Here is a 19285-nt window from a genome sequence, read left to right as displayed (position 1 = left end):
CTCTTGCGGTGGGTTCTAGCTAATGTTCTCCTAGAATCACTTGAGGCATCAGTGGCTGAGCAGGAAGGGCGAGGAGACACCTTGATCAGCATCCCAGTTTCATAGCCGGGGAAACCGACACAGGGCTTGGAAGGGATTTGCCAAGGGCAGCAGGTGATCAGGGCAGAGCTGGGACTCCAGCTCATGGCCCAGCAGGCAGTACAGTGCCCTGTCAGTGCCCACACTCCTCCTATGTGCCAGGGCCTGGTGCCATGTTGGGCAGTGATGGTATCTTGTGTCTCTCAGGGTCTGAGTCCTGTGGACCCACTTGTGGGCTGTCGGCCTGGAGCAATTCCACACTGAGCACCTGATCACCAGGGTTGGTTCCTGGAGAATTCACTGGTTGATTCATTTGTTCACACAACAAAACTAGGTGAAAAGTGAAGGCGAAAACAAGAGGTGTGCAGAGGTCATTGTTTGGCTCAATGCCAGATGTCCGTGTGGAGGAAATGTGGACACTATATGGCCTTATGTGGCTCTGCATTCTAGCCAAACACCTAACGCCTCCCCAAGCTTCTGCTATAATGTAGGGAATAGATGAGTAGTTACAGAATCACACCATTACAAAGCGTCACCTATGACAAGAGCAGTGAAGGTGAGGTACTTGCTGCTACAGCAGAATCTAAAGAGAGCTTTGAGTCCCAGGGCAGGAAGAGGTTATCAGGGAAGGCTTGCCGGAAAAGTGACCAATGAGTCAGGAGCAAGGAATGTCCAGGGAGTGGGAGCAGCACATGTGTGTGTCCTGTGGCAGGAGGACGCATCCCAATCACGAGGGAGAGAGAGAGACAGGGTTGACGGGGCCAGCGCAGGGAGAGCAGGGGGAGCATGGCAAGTACTGAGAGCGGGAACATTGGCAGGGGCCACACTGCACAGGACCCTGGCAAGGATTTTGTCATCGTCTGGAGAATGGTTGTAAGCCAAAGGGAGAGGTGATCAATAGGAATCCAAACCTAGGCTGAGGATTGCCCACTGGAGCCAGTGACCTGGAGGATTTCGGTAGATATGAAAGCTTGTTTGAGGACAACATCCAAATTTAAAGGGCTAGTACATAGGAGGAGAGAAAATGGGGATGCCAAGAATTTTAGAATTTTTGAGAACTTTTTAAGAATTCATTTGTTATAAGCAACAGTTGCCCATTGACCCGACTTAAGTCAAGAAGGAGGATTAGCCTGGTGTGGTGGCTCATGCCTGTAATCCCTGCAATTTGGGAGGCCGAAGCAGAAGGATTGCTTGAGCCCAGGAGTTCGCGACCAGCCAGGGCAACAAAGTGAGACCCTGTCTCTAAAAAAAAAAAAAAAAAAAAAAAAAAAAATTAAGCTGGGCATGGTGGTGCAAGCCTGTGGGCCCATCTACATGGGCGGCTGAGGAGGGAGGATCACCCGAGCCCCGGAAGTCTAGGCTGCAGTGAACTGTGTTTGCACCATGGCACTCCAGCCTGGATGACAAAGCAAGACCTTGTCTCAAAATCTTCTTTATAAAAGTAGAATTAATTTTTGAAGGAAATAGAGGTCTGGGATGAGGCTGAGCTTTGTGAAAAAACAGAAAACAGAAATTACACAATGATGGGAATCCTAGACTCTCTTACTCTTTTTCCTCTCTCTCTCTCTCTGAATGTCTTTCTCTCTGTCTCGCCCTCTACTTCTCCCGTTCCCTGTTTATTTACTTGAGAAACACCCTGGGCATTGATTCTGTCCCAGATCCTGCACCAGACTCTGGCGGCCTGTGCACTTGCTCTGCCTCCCCACCATGGAGCCTGCCTGCTCTCCCTTTGTGCCCTTCTTTCTGGCTGTACTTTGTTTCCAGTCTGCATGAGCACCCTATCTGCCCCTAAGCTTAAGGACTCTCTTTTGGTTCCAGAAAGTAGTCAGGCTGTCTTTTCTGTTGTGAAAAATGAGCATTTTTACATTAGCAGCTCTCCGCCCCAATTCCAGGTCACTTAGGAGAGAGGCTTGCTGTCCTGTCTTTGCTTAGATGTCCCTGGACTCTTAGAAAAGAAGGAAACCAGAGTGTGCTGGGCAGACTGACTCCAATCCCCAGGACAGGAAGAAGGGAGCCTCTCCCCAAGACAGTTATTTTATGTTTATATTTTTACATTTTTTTAAAGATGGAAAGAGGTTCTTGGTGATTAATTGGTGTTGCTCTGTGGCTTGAGTTAGGACAAAGGTGAACAGACCATCGCTCATGGCCACATCTGGATCTATGCCTGCGTGGCCCTTGAGCTAAGGATGTTTTTTGTTTTTTTTTTTTTTTTTTTTTTTTTTGAGACGGAGTCTCGCTCTGTCGCCCAGGCTGGAGTACAGTGGCCGGATCTCAGCTCACTGCAAGCTCCACCTCCCAGGTTCACGCCATTCTCCTGCCTCAGCCTCAAAAAATTTTTTTGATGATTGAAGGGAATCAAAAGAAGAATAATATTTAATGAAAAGAATCAAAAGAAGAATAATATGTCATGAAACATAAAATTACATGAAATTCAAATTTCAGTGTCCATAAAGAAAGTTTTCTTTGAACACAGCGACACCCATTCATTTACCTCATGTCTATGGCTGTGTTTCATGTCAACAGCAGTGTTGAAGTTGCAGCAGAGACCACGTGGCCCACAAAGCCTCAAATATTTACTATTTGGCCTTGATGGGCACATTGCCAACCTGTGCCCTAAAGAGTCATGCTTGATTACTGTTTAGGACTCTAGTACACAAATGTGCAGCTGGAAACTCCTGGCTGTGCTACAGATGCCTCACTCAGCTGAGAAACCCCGACTATGTCTTACAAGTGAAGACATCCTGTTTATCTTTAGAACTCACCTTTAAAGCACATTCGCTACCTTCTGAAGTGCCTCTGTGTGAATCGTCTTATCTAGGCCTCCTGCAATTCTGCATGTGTTTATTGTGTGGGAGACATGGCACTCTCCCACATGTATTAACTCGTGAGGTAGGTGCAGTCATTATTCCCATCCGTGGGTGGAGAAACCAAGACTCAAAGAAATCAGGTGGACTGCCTGCGGCCTAATGGCTGGTAAGTGGAGCATCTGGGATTTGAAGGCAAACAAGGAAATTCAGGATTCCATGCTCTCTACCCCAGTTCTACCTCGTCTTTCTTGACACATTCAGCTTGAGATCATTATGTCCATTGCAATGGAGATAAGGTAGCAGAGATGAGAGATTACATAATTGACCCATGTTACAATTGAAATTAGTAAGAGAGGCAACACTCTGTGGGACCTGGAACCCACACCCACGGGTCTACAGTATCTTCTGCTGCCCCCTGCCACTTGTACAAGGTGGGCTTGGGGTAGAACGCCACTTTCCACGTTGATGGAGAGAAGGGACGTCGCTCTTGAACTCTACCACTGCCTGTGATCTTTGCAGAAATTTGCCATCGCTGCTGGATGTCAAACCATCACCTCAGCTGTCATGGTTCACTGCCTGCGACAGAAGACGGAAGAGGAGCTCTTGGAGACGACATTGAAAACGGTAGGTGTGCCTGTTCCTGTAGCCCAAACTCTGTAAACTTGGTCCCAGACTTCTTCATTTCAACTGTCCTCTTTCCCTGGGACAGTTACCTGTGACAACTTGTCAACTCTCAAGAGTGTCAGTATCTGAATGGGGAATCTAATTTGTCCTTTTTTATTGTAAAATGGCACAAATGTAAAAAAAAGAAAAGTCCAAAAATAGCATGATAAAGAATTGACCAAATTTAATATTTGACCAAAATTTAATATTTTGCAGTTCTTGTTTTCAGATGTAATTTTGAGAAACTAAACGTTACAAATATTCCCATGGGACGTCATCATCCTGAATTTGGAGGATGGAGTTATTAAGCTCAAAGATTTTCAGAAAGATGTCACAATTTATCTTGGTTGACTTAGAAACTGTCTGTATTAGACCTGGTGGTGGTCCAGTTTTCTAGATTTTCTGAGACTCTGACTCAGTTGTCATTCTAGGATAGTCATTTGCCACTCAATCATTAATCCATCTACTATGATCTTCTTATCCATCTATCTGTTCACTAATTCATCCACTTCACTGATATATTTTAATCAATCTATATCAACCTGTTCATAACTTTTTATTTATCTCTTTTCAATCCAGCCACCAATCATGGATCATCCAGCCACCTTATATCTTCACTCCATCACCCATTCCTCCAAAACCAACAATCCAGTTATCACCTATCCACTAGTTTTCACCCATCTATTCATGCGTTCATCCAATTCAATTGTACCTCATGTATTGACCAACTCCATCTATCCCTCTAATGATCCATGCTCAGTATGTAGGGGCGGGTGTTAGAGGTAGTGAAACAGACATGAAGGGGACATATTCCCCGCTCACAAGGAACTATCCAGAGAGAAACACATTTGTATACTTCGCAGGTTGAGTATGGTGGCAGCACAGAGGGGAAGCATTCATTATAGTCCTCAGGGATGCTTCACAGGGAAGGTGGAGGAGCCCGGTTTGAGACCAGACAGCGGAATTTGGGAGTTCATGCCCTTAACCCTGACTCCACCTTGTCTTTCTTGAGAAACTCAGCTTTGAGATCATTGTGCCCATTTTAATAGAGGTAACAAAGAGAGATAAATTTTGTAGTTGCTCCATGTCACAGTTCAAATCAGTCACAGAGGCAACACTGTGGAACCCAGAACCCACAACTGCGCCTCTAGAGTATCTTCTGCCACCCCTGCCATCCTCACATATTAGGACTTGTGGACCTTTAGGATTGATGGACAGCCATGGCAGTCTTTCATCACAGGGAAGCCCAGCAGGACAAACACCCAGAGGATACAGCACCCAGGGACACTGCAAACTATTGCCTTTGAGGGGGAAGAGTGTGAATTCCAAGCACAAGAGTAGCCTGATCCCTGGATTCTCTCCTTGGACCTTTGGCTACTCCTGGGTCTCAGGGCCAGCCTCTACCACTGGACTCTGCTTGTGTTTCCATGGGTTGAGTCCAATGTGTTCTTGGGGCTTAGGTCTTGGTTCAGACTCTAAGTGAACAAAGTGTTCAAGGAATTCAAACACACTTGTTTTCTAATGCCTGGAAGGAGGGAAATATCCCAGCAATTCTGCATGTGGCATCAGAGGACCCAGACTAAAAGGGAAGAGTTGAGTCTTTGGGGAACCCATCCCTAAGATCCTGGGACATCCTTTTGAGTTTTTCTGAGATCTTGTGGAAGCGCCTCCATGATTACCCCCTGCTTCCAGTACACATACATATAGACACAGAGACAAACACACATAGACACACACACAGAGAAACACACACAGACACACACACACACAGAGACATACAGACACACAGAGACACACACCACACAGACACCCACACACAGACACACACACACACAAAGACGCACACACACACACACACACACACTCTCCTGGCTAGTGGGACAACAATCCTTAATGGAGGAACCTGCACTGGTTACGTCCTGAGCACAGGTCAGACGTGTGGGAACTGCAGTGCAACACTACAGTCACTGCAATCTTGGTGAATACACACCAAGGAGAAGCATGGGGTAGGATGAGTCTCAGTGAGCTTGTGTGAGTCAGGACTTTCCAATAGGAGATGAGGAAACTCCCCCAAGTGCCTTGAACAGAAAAAGAAATGTGTTGCGATAGCATTCTTGTGTAAACTGAAAATCTCGGGAGTTGATGGCTTCAGGCATGGCCGGATCCAGATGATCACAGGATATTATTGAAAATCTACCATTCTCTATCCTTCAGATTTGCACATCTCTGTGCTGGCTTCACTCTTAGGCAGATATGTCTCCTGGGAAGGTTAAAGACTACGGCACTTATGTTCTAGCTACTTAAAACCTCTGTTACTAAACATTTCCTGCAGAAGTTTTGTGGTAAACTCTATTGGATTGACATGGGTGTATGCCCATCCTGGAACTAATATTCATGTTCAGGGAGATGGAGCCCCCTGGGTCACATATCAATATCTGAATTCATGGAGTGATGAGGGAAGAAGGAGGTCTCCGAAAGAGAATTGGCGAGTACTTCCCAGGGGAAGAGGAAGGGGAGAGGGATGGGGGGCCAGTCAGCTTCAACAAGCGGGCGTCCTCTCCAGAGCTCCATCAACTCTGGCTCAGAGTCCCCGGCCCATCTTTCCCATGCTGGTGCCTACCCCTCCCTGCTATGCCTTCACCCTGTGCTCAGGCCCAGCAGAGCCGGAGTCCTGCCCACTTCATTTCAGCCCAGCCAGCTTGGCACCAGGAGGGAGAACCTGACACCTCTGTTGTCCCAGTCACCCAGATCAGTGTTCTCCTGGGAAGGCTCTAACCCACATCGTCTGCCTTTGTCTTCACAGATGTTCTTCTCCCTGGATTTACATGGAGACCCCAGAGAGGTAAGGACCTTTTGTTTCTCAATTACAGGTTTTGAGTCTTAGCACCTTTAAGCTCCAATTAACTGTGAGTGAAAGAATCCTCTCTTGGGTAATTATAGTAACTCCTGTGTGCTTGATACTGAGACCCAGAGAGGGGCAGTGACTCACCTGGGTAACACAGCCAGGAGGACAAGCGGCAGGCCTGGAACCCATTTTCCTGACTCCCAGTCCAGTGCTCCCAGGCTTCACCTCTGCATGCACTGGGCTCTGCCCATTCCCCTTTTTTTACATTTCCCACTCCCCATAATGGCACTATGGGAGGAGGCTGAACCAGAACCTTCCACTATCAGGAGGCAGAGATAACAGGGATGATTAGGCATGGAGAGGGGAAGCCTGAATCTCAGTCCAAGGACACTCGCCTCCTCCCAGCACGCAGGAAACTCCAACATATCCTCCCGATCTCCTTACCCCCACCCCCACCTCCCAGTGGGTTGACTGTTTCTGGTGACAACACCTCTGCAGCATCTTACAATCCTGTCCTCTATGCTGCCTCCCTGGAGGTCTCAGCACTCTCCTTAAATGGTCTTGGGAGGAGTACATGAGATTCGTTCAGCAAAGACTTAAACACTTCATATGTGCCAGGACTTGTTTAGGAGCTGGGGATATAGCAGTGCCCTCTTGGGACCCTCCATTACAGTGCAGGGAGAGTGCAATAGAAAAGCAAATCAAGTGTATTCTGTTTGATGGTATGCAGCATTAGGGGATAAAGTTTGCAGGTGGTTTCAATTGAAGTAGCAGGATCAGGGAATGGGTCAGTGAGAAGGTGGCATTTGAGCCAAGCTCTGGAGAAGGCGGGAAGTCAGCTGTCAGGAAACCTGGAGAAGCCTATTCCAGGCAGAGGGAACAGCCACTGCAAAGACCCTGAAGGAAGTGGCCAGTCTGGCTGGAGAGGACCGATTGTACTCTCCAGTACTGAATTCAAAGTACTTGGATTTGGATTCAGAGCAAGATGGGAAGCCTTTGGAGGATTTGAACAGAGGAGTCACATGATCTTAGATCTTACAGAGGTCTCTGCCTCTGGTGTTCAAGTAGACTGTAGGAAAGGGGCAGAGTGGATGCAGTTGACCAATTGGGCGGCCACTGTGTTGCCATAATCCAGGCCAGTGCTCCTGGCTGCTTAGACAGAGCTGTGGCAGTGGGGATGGGAGGAGTGGTTGCAGTCTGGATATCTTGGAAGGAATAGCTGAGAGGATTTGCTGATGGACAGGATGCAGCGGGTGAGAAAAAGAGGGGAGTGGAAGATGCCCTGAGTTTTCTGACACAAGCAAGGTCATGCCCGCACAGGGCAGCCACTTGAAAACTCTGAGTGGACAGCGGCAATCACTTGTCATTGGTGCTGATGGGAGTCTTCCGCATGGCTGCCGCCCAACTGGGGTGCTCCTGTCTCTCTCTTCAACTTTTATATCTTCTACTTCACCTTCCCTCCCCATTTCCATGTCTCTTTGTGCAGCCTGACTCGCCTTCCTTAACAGAGTTAGAGTATGTCACCCCCACTTCTTAAAAGCCTGGCCTTCCTTATGAGACAAATCCCCTTCCCTCCATGGAGTTAGGCCTTCAAAGCACACCTGCATGCGCACTGTGTGCCAGACTGTGCAGAAGGCAGGCTCTGCACCTGTCCCTCCCTCTAGACTTTGCCACATGGCATTTCTCCAAGCCCAGAACTCTTGGGTGTTTCTGGAATTGACCCTGCACAGAGACACCTGTGTCCTTTTGCTCCTGCGATTCCCACTCTTTAGAAATTCTCACTCCTTTTCTCACCTGTCAATATCATTCAGTGCCCAGAGCCCACCGCAGGCGGGCAGCGCCTCCTCCACGTAGCCTGGCTTGCATCTCCTTCCAGAGAGGCTGCTCCTCTTGCTGCCTTCCCAGGGCAGGCCTGCCTGAACTGCACAGCCTCTCAAGGCACCCAGACTTGCACCCCAATCCTGTTCTGTATTTTTAGCTTTATTGGATTAGGATCTGTACCTTGTCCAGCTGGGTCTGGTCCCTGTCACAGAACATCTCCCCCAGGCAGCCCAAACTAGCTCGTCAATCATTGGCTTTTGTAGAGCAGATCAAAGGTCCCTGAAGCCATACGGTCTCAAAGGCTAGGAATTGTCCAGTTCCATCTGATCTCCAGGAGGGAAATACAGCCCATGGAGCGTGGAACTGGGAAGATGGCACAGAGGATTGGGGTCTAGGAGAGGAACCCACAGCAACCCTGCTAACAAGTAATACCTAACATTCATTCAGCTCTTCCAGACACCAGGTGCTGTGCTAAGTATTTCACATGTGTTCAGCCATTTAATCCTCATAATAACTCACCTCTTAGATGAGAAAACTGAGGCCCAAACAGGTGAAACTCCCAGCCAGTAAGTAGCAGAGCCAGGCTTCAGATCCAGTTCATCTGCTTTCAATGTCCATGCTCTATCTTACCAACTACACCATTGTGACTAAATATGAAATATAAAAATATAACTACCCAGGACCAGCTGCCCTGATGGCAACACGTGAGTCAGGCTCTCTCCTATCTGTGACAGCATAAAAATTATTCATCAAAGGTAAAACCTAAAATTAAGACATGGATCAAAATACTGTGAGTTCATCACTGATTCTTTTCTTCATGATTTTCTCTCTAATAGGGAATCAAGTCTTAGTCTAGGCTCCTTGAGTGATGACGGTTCAGTACCTCCTCAAAGCCACCCATGGATCAGTAACAGCTCTTGTTTAAATTCAGATAGATAGCACCATCTCTCCTCATTAATCATGGATTCTGCGTTTATAAATTCACCTGCTTGCTAAAATGTCCTTGTAACCCCAAAATCGATACTGGTGGCACTTTCGTGGTCACACACAGGCACAGAGGCACAGAGCAGGGGAAGGTGGATTTGCATGATGGGCATATTCCATCTGAGATCCGGTGAGGCCACCTCTGTCTTCTCGTTTCATCTCTCATGCTAACAAGTGTCCTCTTCACGGTCTATTTAGTGCCATGTGTTCTGCATTTTTGTGCTTTTTGTGGTGATGTCACTGTTTAGAGTGGCTCCAAGAGTAGCGCTGCTGTCTGGCATTCCTGAGCTAAGCAGGCTGTGCTGTGCCTTACGGGGAAGGTGCCTGTGTGAGACAAGCTTGGGTGAGGCAGGAGCTGCAGTGCTGCTGGCCATGCATTCGGTGTTGAAAAATCCACAAAATAGCACGTTCAGAAAAAGGAGAAGGAAATAGGCCGATTCATACATGAGGCTGTGATGGAAAGGGCTAAAGTAACATCTCTTGTGTGGGATGGAGCTGTGGAAGTGTCTTTCAACAGAAACCCACACATAAAAGAAGGTTGATGAAAATGTTGTGGCCAGAGGTTTGCAAGAGCCTAACCCAGTATTTCCCCTTTGAGGGATGCCTCTGTATTCTCTAATTCAGCGCTCATGGGAGCTTTATCGGAAGCAACTGCCAGGACTACCAAAAATCAACTGTGGACACAGAGAGGGAAACGCACGCACTTCAAATTGAAATATATAGGCATGTAATTTTATATAGATAATACATATTTTTCAATCTGAGTGAACATTTCTTCCTCTCCTCATCACCTGACCAGTATCAGTCTCTGCCTGAAGTTCTACCCCTGAGTCACAGAGACCTACCCCCTTAAGTTAGGACCCTGAGCACGTGCAGCCATGGCCCATAGTCACGCCGGTGTGTGGTACTGGTCTCACCCTCAGACAGGCAGAGTTGGGGACATGGGTGTGACCAGGGAGGGAATCACAGGCACTGCATTGCTCTCTCCCAGAGTCACCCTTTGTTTACCACCGTGATTGATGGGCTGCTGCTGCCGAAAACACCTGAAGAGCTTCAAGCTGAAAGGAAGTTCAACACTGTCCCCTACATGGTCGGAATTAACAAGCAAGAATTTGGCTGGAATCTTCCAACGGTGAGAAGGCGCAGGCCTCTTGGAGGGACTCACCCACCCCCATCAGCCCTCCTGTCTCTGGTACCAGCAGTGCTTCCCTCTCTGAGCCCCACTTTGAGTCCCGGGCAGCTGTTCCCTTCAGAAGGTGTTACCATTTCCATGGAAACCTTCTCCAGGAGGGCACAGGGGCCACCTGGGTTTCAGGGCCCTGGGATTCCCTCTTCCTATATTCTCTGATTGTCTTCTTTGAAGAATCCTGAAGTGTCTGTTCTGGGAGGGCCAGTAGAGAAAATAACTGTGCAGATGGGAAAACTGAGGGGGCTTAGGAGTGGGAAGGAGCTGAGGAGTACAGAGAGGCAGTCAGTCAGGGGCTTCCTGGCTTCCCACCTCGGGCTGCCTATGCGTAGTTCCCCCGAAAATCACTCGTGCTCTTCATCATCTCATTGGAAATATCCAAAGAAAGTGGCTTCTTCTTGAGTTACCATTGACTTCTAGGGAATAGTAGACATCAGGTCTACTTGAGAGTGCAGGGTTAGAGGAAGATGAGGATGGAAAAGCTACCTAATCGGGTGCCATGATAAATACCTGGAGATAAAATAATCTATGCAGCAAACTCTATAGACCCAAATTACCCATAATCAAACCTGCACAGGCACCCCCAAACCTAAAATAAAAGATGGAAACAAATAAATAGAAAAAGTGATTGACTTCTAAAAGTAAAGAAGGGTTCTCCTTCCAGTTGAAGATAAACAAAGCTGACCCTGGTTAAAGTTGTAGGACGGGTTTATTCAGTAACATGATTGCAATAGGGAAAACAGTCCAGCGTGGACTGGACTCACATCCCCGAAACAGAAGCCTGGCAATATTTCATAGGCCAGGTGTGCCAAGGGAAACACACTGTGGTCTGTGGGGAGGGGCTTGGTCCGTGTGGCTAGGCCACCTGGATGTCTTCATCCTGGCTCACCTGGCGCAGAAACAAACTTCTCTTATCTTCAGGACAGGAAGCCATGCGTTAGACTGCAGGAAGCTTCCATTGAAGTCAGCCTCTACCCCTTCCACAGGGACTGGGAAGATCAGGAGTGAGCTCCCTGAATGTTTGCATTGCAAGGAGAAGGCTCTCAGGTCCTCCAGGAAACAGGGTTGGGTGGTAGATTCACATCCCAAAGGGCAGAGAAAGGGTTTATCATTGCAGGTTTTTTAAAGTAACTGCTCTAATTGGGTTCAGGGGCCTATCTGCTTCTGTCCAGTTTTTGGCTGGAGCAGAGTAAATTGTCCTGGCAGGGTTGAGCCTTCCTAGGCAGGTATGTTAAGGATACTGGGGTCATTCTAGGGACACAGCCTTAAGCTGCTATAAGCGATGCTAGAGTTTGATCAAGTCTCTGAGTGCAGAGGTTTGGGAAGAAATGTTATGTGCGTAGAGATGTGCAGTTCACCCCTCAGAAGGATTTCAGAAGTTCTACCAAAGACCAAAGCCATGAAGGCAGGATCTAAGGCTTTCAGTGTCATCTGTGACACGTGGCAGTACTTGGGAGGTCTACATCCTCTTCTCCAGAGTCCTCCATTCCACACTGGCCTGGCAGAAACCTTGGCTCTCCATGTCACTGACCACTATAGGGATCCCAGTCACACACACACACACACACACACACACACACACACACACACACACACAGCAAAATACTGCCACAGCTTCTCCAAAAATTTTTTTTTTTCGTAATCTTTGCAATGCTTGAGTTTCTGGATATAAGCCCATTTGATTAATTGATTTTGCCCATTTCAGTAAAGACCCATGTCCTTAAAAGCCCCCAAAATGAGAGGACTTTCAGTCTGCATTGGTTTGGTCAGTTGGTCAGTTTGTTTGTTTATTCTCATTAATTCTCAACGATTCATAAATGCTTAACTTTTTTTTTTTTAACAGTCGATGGGCTATCCACTCTCCGAAGGGAAACTGGACCAGAAGACAGCCATGTCACTCTTGTGGAAGTCCTATCCCCTTGTTGTAAGCATCTAAGAATCATGGGAATTGGCTGAGACGCAGAGAGGGACAATGACTTGCCACAAATCATACAGCAATTAAAAGGCAAAATGAAGACGGGGGCCTCAGGGTTTCCCCCATCTTTCCACCTTTCCCACTTTGCTTTCCACCCTAGCAGGGAGTTGCACAGGGCTTGTGAGATTCACCATTGAGGCAGGCCTTCCCAGTGGGCTAGAGAAGCAGCATCACTCACCAGGGGATTGTGGCCACTTTATTGATCTATTTCAGTACATTGCTAAGGAACTGATTCCAGAAGCCATTGAGAAATACTTAGGAGGAACAGATGACCCTGTCAAAAAGAAAGACCTGTTCCTGGACCTGATAGCAGATGTGATGTTTTGTGTCCCGTCTGTGATTGTGGCCCGGCACCACAGAGGTAAGTCCCAGAGGTCGAACAGGGGAGGGACGTGGACCCCACCAGCTTCTGTATCTGACCCGCCTACCTCCTAGCATAGACAGACCTGGAAATAGCTGAGGGTCAGACTTCAAGGCTGATTCCATATGGCGTGGCATGAGATGCTTTCTTATTTTGGTTTATGCCAGCAGCAGACTGTTAGAAAAAAAAAATCCAGAGGCAAGTAGTTTTTTAAGGTGATGACCCCAGATAACAGCAGTAGGGAGGTGGGGAAGTGAGAGAGGAAAGAGATGGAATCCAATCCATGATGCATTGCCAAGGGAGTATCCACTGTGGACAATTGGAGCTGGGAAACTCAAGGAAACACGGAGAATACAGTGCTCAGGGGCGTCCCTTCTGAGTGGCAAGGGAGACAGGGTATTTGTCTCCCAGCTTCTGCTTGTGATTGGTTGAAGGCTCTAGCAAGGAGTTGTTTATTCCCTGTGACTTTGACCTGCTGCACACAAGGGCAGAGTAGTCTCTTGTGACCAGACAAAGGCCTCAGGCTGGGCCCTACAGATGCTGGAGGTGGAAGTCAGGCTGGCATGACCAGGAGGAGGGGATATGGGTGAGACACTGACAGCATCTGCTGCAAGGGCTCCATGCCTGGAGTTATCGTGGGACACAGGGCTGCTGTGGGACAAACACTGAAAGATGAGTCGTGGAAGGTTTTTAAGGTCCAAGCCGGCTGGAAACAAGTTTGTTAAGTATTGGAGCTGGATAAAAAGTGGGAGCCCTGCATGGGATCCAGAGGATTTTCCAGGACCAAGAAGGCCAAAGGGAGGAGCCAGGGCGGGTGTGGGGGAGGTGGTCTGAAGAATGGCAATGTCTGAGACTGGCTTTTGTCTATCTCGGTGTGTGCAGTAATGGGCAAGCACAGGTCCAGGGCAGGGTCTATGCAGGACCTTCTACCACTGACCCAAGGCTGTGTGGGTGGGGTGTGAGGTTAGGGATACGTGGGCTCATCTATAGGGAATAAACAACTCCTTGTAAGAGCCTTCAACCAGTGTCCTTTCCTGGGTGCCAACTAGAGGGGGCTCACAGGACTCTTTCTTCCAGCTCTCATTCGCCTAGCCTGCAAGCCAGGAGATGTCCTTTCTCTAACCATCCTGGAAGGGTTTTTAAATTTGGAACTTCATAAGCATGATAAAAACTTGCTAAAGCTGATCTAGCAGGTGCCCAGACACTGGTTTGCACAGGAGGGGGCAGGTGCTCATAACTCTCACTTCTTCACAGGGTCCTGATTAAACCCTATAACCAGGACCACTGCAGTTGAATCTGTTCTTTCTTAAAGTTGGCCTTGCCCCATGCTCTGCATCGGATCTATATATAATGTTCGCATCTCCATCTTCTGATGGTTTCAGCAATACTCAACTTCTGTTTCTCATCTGATTTCCCATGACTTTGAGTTCAGCGTTTTGTTTTGGTTTTTCCCAGGACAACACAGATTTTATCAACTTTCCCCTATTGTCCTGTCTCACACTTTTTGGTAAAAATAACATTTCTGAATATAAAATTAATATGTAAAATTATAGAAAGTTTCAAAAATATGGAAACACCGAAAGAAGAAACTAGGTATCACTCGTAATTCCACTACCTGGAGGCAAGTGGTATAAATTTTTTGTGTTTTCATCTAAAGATTTTCCATGTCCTATATACTTTAAGAATCAATTTTATATTTTACTTTTGTTCATACAATACTATGTTGTGAGGATTTTCTGAATGTTGATACAAACTCATCAAAGCATTCCTTATTCCATGAAATGGCTGTATTAAATTGACTTTAATATTCCTATCCTATTAGACATTTAGCCTGGCTGCTCACACTCTGATGCTACAATAACATTGTGCTCAGCCTAATGTTCGTAAGTCTCTAACAGCATGTCTAACAATTTTCTTTGGATTATTTTGAGAAGTGAATAACTATGCTGGGCAATAGAAATGATTTAGAACTCTGAGAAAATACTGCAAAATTGCATTCCATTGCATAAGAATGTGGATCTCTTAATTTTCCCTCTTATTTGGGATGCTAAGGTTAAATATTAACATAAGACTGCCAGTTTCATAAGCCTTCCCCACCAAGAAGAAGCACATCAGCCTGTTTTAATCTGCATGTCTTTCACGACTAGCCCTCTCATTGTCTCTGTTTCTCTTATTGTGCCAAATTGTCATTACCCAAATCTGTGCCCTACTTTCCTCTGAAGACTTGTGATTGTAAGAATTGTATAAATATCAATGGCTTTAGCCAAAGAGTTTTACAAAGTATGTTTTGGGCAGCATGCTACCTATAATAAATTCTCTCATTCTCCAAAGCTCTTTCTTCTATGGTTGGCTCTGAGTTCCTTTGGAAAATGTTCAAGGGGCAAAGGCGAGGTCAAACCCTCCCTTTAGTAAGTTTTGCTTGACCTTGAAGCAGCCATTTAACAGGTGGATTACAGAGTCACAGAAGGATGGCATCTTCCCAAGCACGCTTCCTGCTGAGCCGAGGGTGCAGTGAAGGAGACTGACAAAGATGAGTGAATAGATTCTTCTTCATTCTCGCATTGAAATGACATGTGCGAGTGGGGCATGAGGTTAGGGATGCATGAGCTCCGATTGTTAAATCCTTTTGTGGATGAATATTTAAGGATGTTAAGAAATGATGACTGGAGGTCATGGCTCATGCCAATACTCTCAGCACTTTGGGAGGCTGAAATGGGAGGACTGTGAGGGCCTAGGATTTCAAGACCAGCCTGGGGAACATAGTGAGATCCTGTTTATACAAACACATTTAAAAAGGAAATAATTATACTACGAAATACCGTATATAATATATGGTACATATATACTACAAAATATTGTATATAATATCATCCCAAGTTTATATACGTGAATGAGAGATATGCTAAAATCAAAAAGAAGCATTGTCTGAGTGGTTGAGTTACAAGTGATATTCTAAATTTGATTGTTAAAATGGATTTTTAAATGATAGGATATGGGAAAATTTTAGAAGGAATTCCAAAAAATGCATAGCCCTTGCCTCAGGTAGTGGAATTATGAGTGAATTCTAGTTTGGCTTTATGTATTTTCATAGTTTTGTCTCTTCTAATTATTCCTAGTTGTTTTTGTTTTGTTTTCCAAATTTCTTACTGTACCCAAAGGGGAAGACATTGTAAATTTTCTCCACCAGCCTGGCATTGCCCTGACTCTTTCCTTCTTAGTGTCACTTCTCAGTGGGTATCATGACCAGTGCAAAGTGCTGAGGCACAGGGCCAGGCGGCCTGCGAGGCAGCCCTGAAGGGGCAGCGGTGTGTGGCTCCAATGAGCCAATCATTGGGAAACTGGCCTCTTCTTGGGGCTGGGACAGGAGAGCTTTGTTGCGGGGATAGGAGGGCAGAGCAGAAGGAGAGAGGACAGGGGAGAGGCAATGCCATCACCCTTGGTCAGCCTCTTCTTTTCTCTGCCAGGACTTTAATGCCTTAACACCCTAACACTCCCAGGCCAGGCAGGGAGCAAGACACATGGGGACAGTGAGATATAAAGCAATGAGCGCCGCAGATTCCTGAGACACAAGAGGCAGATTGTTCCCTCTCTGCGTATGTTTGTATTTAAATAGCCTCACATTCAGACAAGAAACTTGGATTTGCTTCAGTCTTCTCAGGATGGGTGAGAAAAACACTGGAAATGCTCAAAACGAGGCAAAACAGAAGACACCTGTCAGGGTGGAGATGGCGTCCAAGTGAATGAATGTGAGACTGTTATCAGTGAATTGCATCCAGTGTAACCAGATGTAGAGAGATTTCTTGTGAGAATTCACCAGCAGGTAAAGGGGTTTATGAGGCTGAGTCAGTGTCCCTGCACTGGCAGTTATTTTAAATGAATTGACCCAGGATTTCTACATTCATTCATTAAAGATTTGTTCATTGAACAAATATCTGGCTCAAATTCCAGTTCCACGTCAACCAGCTAGGCAGCCCGCAGCACGTCACTGAGCTTTCCTGTGACTCTGTTTCTCTACTGTGCTGACAGCCTGAGGTTTCCTGCAGAGCTGGAGACCTTGGTAGCCTCCAGGTGTGTGTCGGGCAACATGAACTGAGCATGAATCCTTGTCTTCTCAGATGCTGGAGTGCCCACCTACATGTATGAGTTTCAGTATCGTCCAAGCTTCTCATCAGACATGAAACCCAAGATGGTGATAGGAGACCACGGGGACGAGCTCTTCTCTGTCTTTGGGGCCCCATTTTTAAAAGGTAATGGCTCCTTGCTGTCCGTGAGCTTGGAGTTAGGAGACCTGGATTCCAGTCTTGGTGTGGGGGCTTCAGTAAGTTTCTCCTCTCCTGGTCTTAGTTTCCTGATTCTCTATAACAGGATTGAACATCACTGGGTAGTCCCTGGGCTTCCTCCCACTCTAACACATGTGAGGTGGGGTGTGTATTCATGTGCCCTTTGCACAGACACTCAGAATCCTGGGCTGTGTCATTAACAAGATAGGCGGTGGGACACATGCCGGGCTCTGCTCTAGCTTGAGAAGCCACCAACCAATTTCCCTCTCCCAGGAGTGCTGAGAATATGAGTGAGGGTGAGGTTAGAATTGGTGTTAACCCTGAGTCAGGTCTAATGTGTGTCTGTTTGTCTTTCTGTCTGTCTCTAACAAAAACTCATAAACCTTTAAATTTAATACATTTAATAATTGTTAATTTATAAATCACAGGATGTATGAATTTGGAATATGAGAGGAGACTTATTTTTAGTCTTTATTTATAGTGAACTATTATTTATAGTCAGGAAGGTGGCCATCCCACAGGCTGGGAAGGTGCCTCTGGCCAAGCCCAGACACAGGCTCATCAAATGAGGAGGGTTTGCGTAGGAGCTTTATGTGAACGGATTGACTAAACGTACGTGTTCAACAAGTTACAGGGGAAGCAATGGATATTCATGAAGACAGTCCTGACACATGTGTATTAAAAATGCATGTAACATGGCCCATGTTCACCTGGTGGTGGAGACCTAATATTTAAATATATTATAATTAGGGCCTATAAGTCCAAAGATCTTCTCAGGACATAAAGCCCAGCAAGTGAGCAGCCTCTGTACACCGGCCAGGTCCAGTGCATGGTTGGTGATGTTCTTATCTGGAGAAAGTTACTGAAATCAGTCTCTTATGCAATCAAAGCCGTAGTTAAGACTGGAGGGTCAGGGTTCTGTTTGTCTGCGTATCCCAGCTGCAGCTATTGTAATTGTTTTCATTTTGCTTAACTCCAAGCCAGTGCTTGTTTAGCTGCCAGAGAAACAGAAGCACCTCGTGGCAGTGAGAACAGAGTGGATTCTTTAAGGGTAGAGATGTAGGCCTGAACCCTTGCCTGACGTGGCCTTAGGTCTGATATTTAATTTGGTGTCTTATTGCCAGAAAGAGTGTGTTCTGTCAGAATGATGACCTTTATTTTATTGCTGATGCTGGTCAGTGGTGTCTAAACCACAAAAGAGATGGAGTATTATGAGGCGTGTCTGACGTCCTGTCTGTTCCCAGACAGGAACACAGTTGAAGGATTTTCTGGACTCCCCTTAGCCCAGAGAGGGTCTGTTCAGTCAGCTGGGGGTGTTAGGATTTTATTTTTAGACAATATTTTTACATTATACAGTGTACATTTTACATTACACAATATTTTTAAAAGTCCTCTCACAGTGTCTTCTAAACCTTAACTCTCAGCAGTTACAGATCACATGGGACTCACCCCACAGCTGCTCAGAACGCACCAGCGCCTCTGGGCATCTGACTGTGCATGCTTAGGAGCCTTGCAGTTCTGTTGTTTTCCAGAATGTGAATTGTGGGTGTGTGCTGGGGAGGGAGAAAAGACCCAAGAGAGAGCAACCCTGGGAGGTGGGGCTGCCATAGAGGAAACCCTGGGGTGTGGCATTGCCTGTGACCCTGAGCAGGGAGGAGGCAGGCAAGGGTCACAGGAGACAAAGGCAGCCAGCACATGGAATGACGCATGCCCATTGCTGAGCCCTAAGCCAGATATAGTCAAAGGTAAAGCACACACAAATTCACCAGGATCTTCTAGAACTGCAGACCTCAGCTCAGTGGGTGTGGAGCATTCGCCAAGACTATGTTTCTAGCAGGTTCGCATGTGATGTTGATGCTGCAGGTCTGCGGACCACACTTTGAGTCACAAAGGCTTTTTTTCTTCTTCCCCACAGAGGGTGCCTCAGAAGAAGAGATCAGACTTAGCAAGATGGTGATGAAATTCTGGGCCAACTTTGCTCGCAATGGGTGAGGCTCTTGGCAAAGACAGAGCAGGACTTTTGAAGATGGGTGGGGGTGGGGTGGGGCGGGGCATGCCTATTGGGAAGGGGCAGCTTCTAAGGTTCTAGTGGGATCAAACTTCTGACCCTGTGACCATAGCACTTTGACAATGAGAGCTCTCTACAAATGGAGAGGCCGCCCTGTGATAGTGAGCTCTCCATCTCGGGAGGTATACAAGCCTCTTGACAGTGATAACTTGGGCATCCTCACACATCTCAGAAGATCGTTGGGAACACACAACAGTTTTGGGGCAATTCTATTTGT

General features: G+C 46.7%; 1 protein-coding gene and 1 long non-coding RNA gene across 12 annotated transcripts in view; both read left to right on the top strand.

The window, feature by feature from the left end:
* Nucleotides 1–19285, top strand: part of LOC707412 (liver carboxylesterase 1) — a 37886-nt gene that overhangs the window by 13112 nt on the left and 5489 nt on the right. For 3 of the 11 annotated variants that reach the window (XM_015126192.3, XM_015126191.3, XM_015126190.3), the window contains 7 exons: nucleotides 3405–3509; nucleotides 6352–6390; nucleotides 10190–10330; nucleotides 12228–12308; nucleotides 12573–12720; nucleotides 16836–16967; nucleotides 18916–18988. In XM_015126192.3, coding sequence (XP_014981678.3) covers nucleotides 3405–3509; nucleotides 6352–6390; nucleotides 10190–10330; nucleotides 12228–12308; nucleotides 12573–12720; nucleotides 16836–16967; nucleotides 18916–18988 — 719 coding nt within the window. Of the gene's footprint in view, nucleotides 1–3404; nucleotides 3528–6351; nucleotides 6391–10153; nucleotides 10331–12227; nucleotides 12309–12572; nucleotides 12721–16835; nucleotides 17027–18884; nucleotides 18989–19285 lie in introns of all 11 variants that reach the window. The other 8 variants (XM_077986048.1, XM_077986047.1, XM_077986053.1 and 5 more) reach the window with 5 other exon arrangements.
* Nucleotides 12727–15515, top strand: LOC144338024 (uncharacterized). Its single transcript, XR_013411751.1, has 2 exons — nucleotides 12727–14603; nucleotides 15166–15515. It is a non-coding gene; the product is annotated as an uncharacterized LOC144338024 (long non-coding RNA).

The sequence above is a fragment of the Macaca mulatta genome, chromosome 20, assembly GCF_049350105.2.
Source record: "Macaca mulatta isolate MMU2019108-1 chromosome 20, T2T-MMU8v2.0, whole genome shotgun sequence".
NCBI classification, from domain to species: domain Eukaryota; kingdom Metazoa; phylum Chordata; class Mammalia; order Primates; family Cercopithecidae; genus Macaca; species Macaca mulatta.
This window is presented reverse-complemented; position numbering and strand designations above follow the sequence as displayed.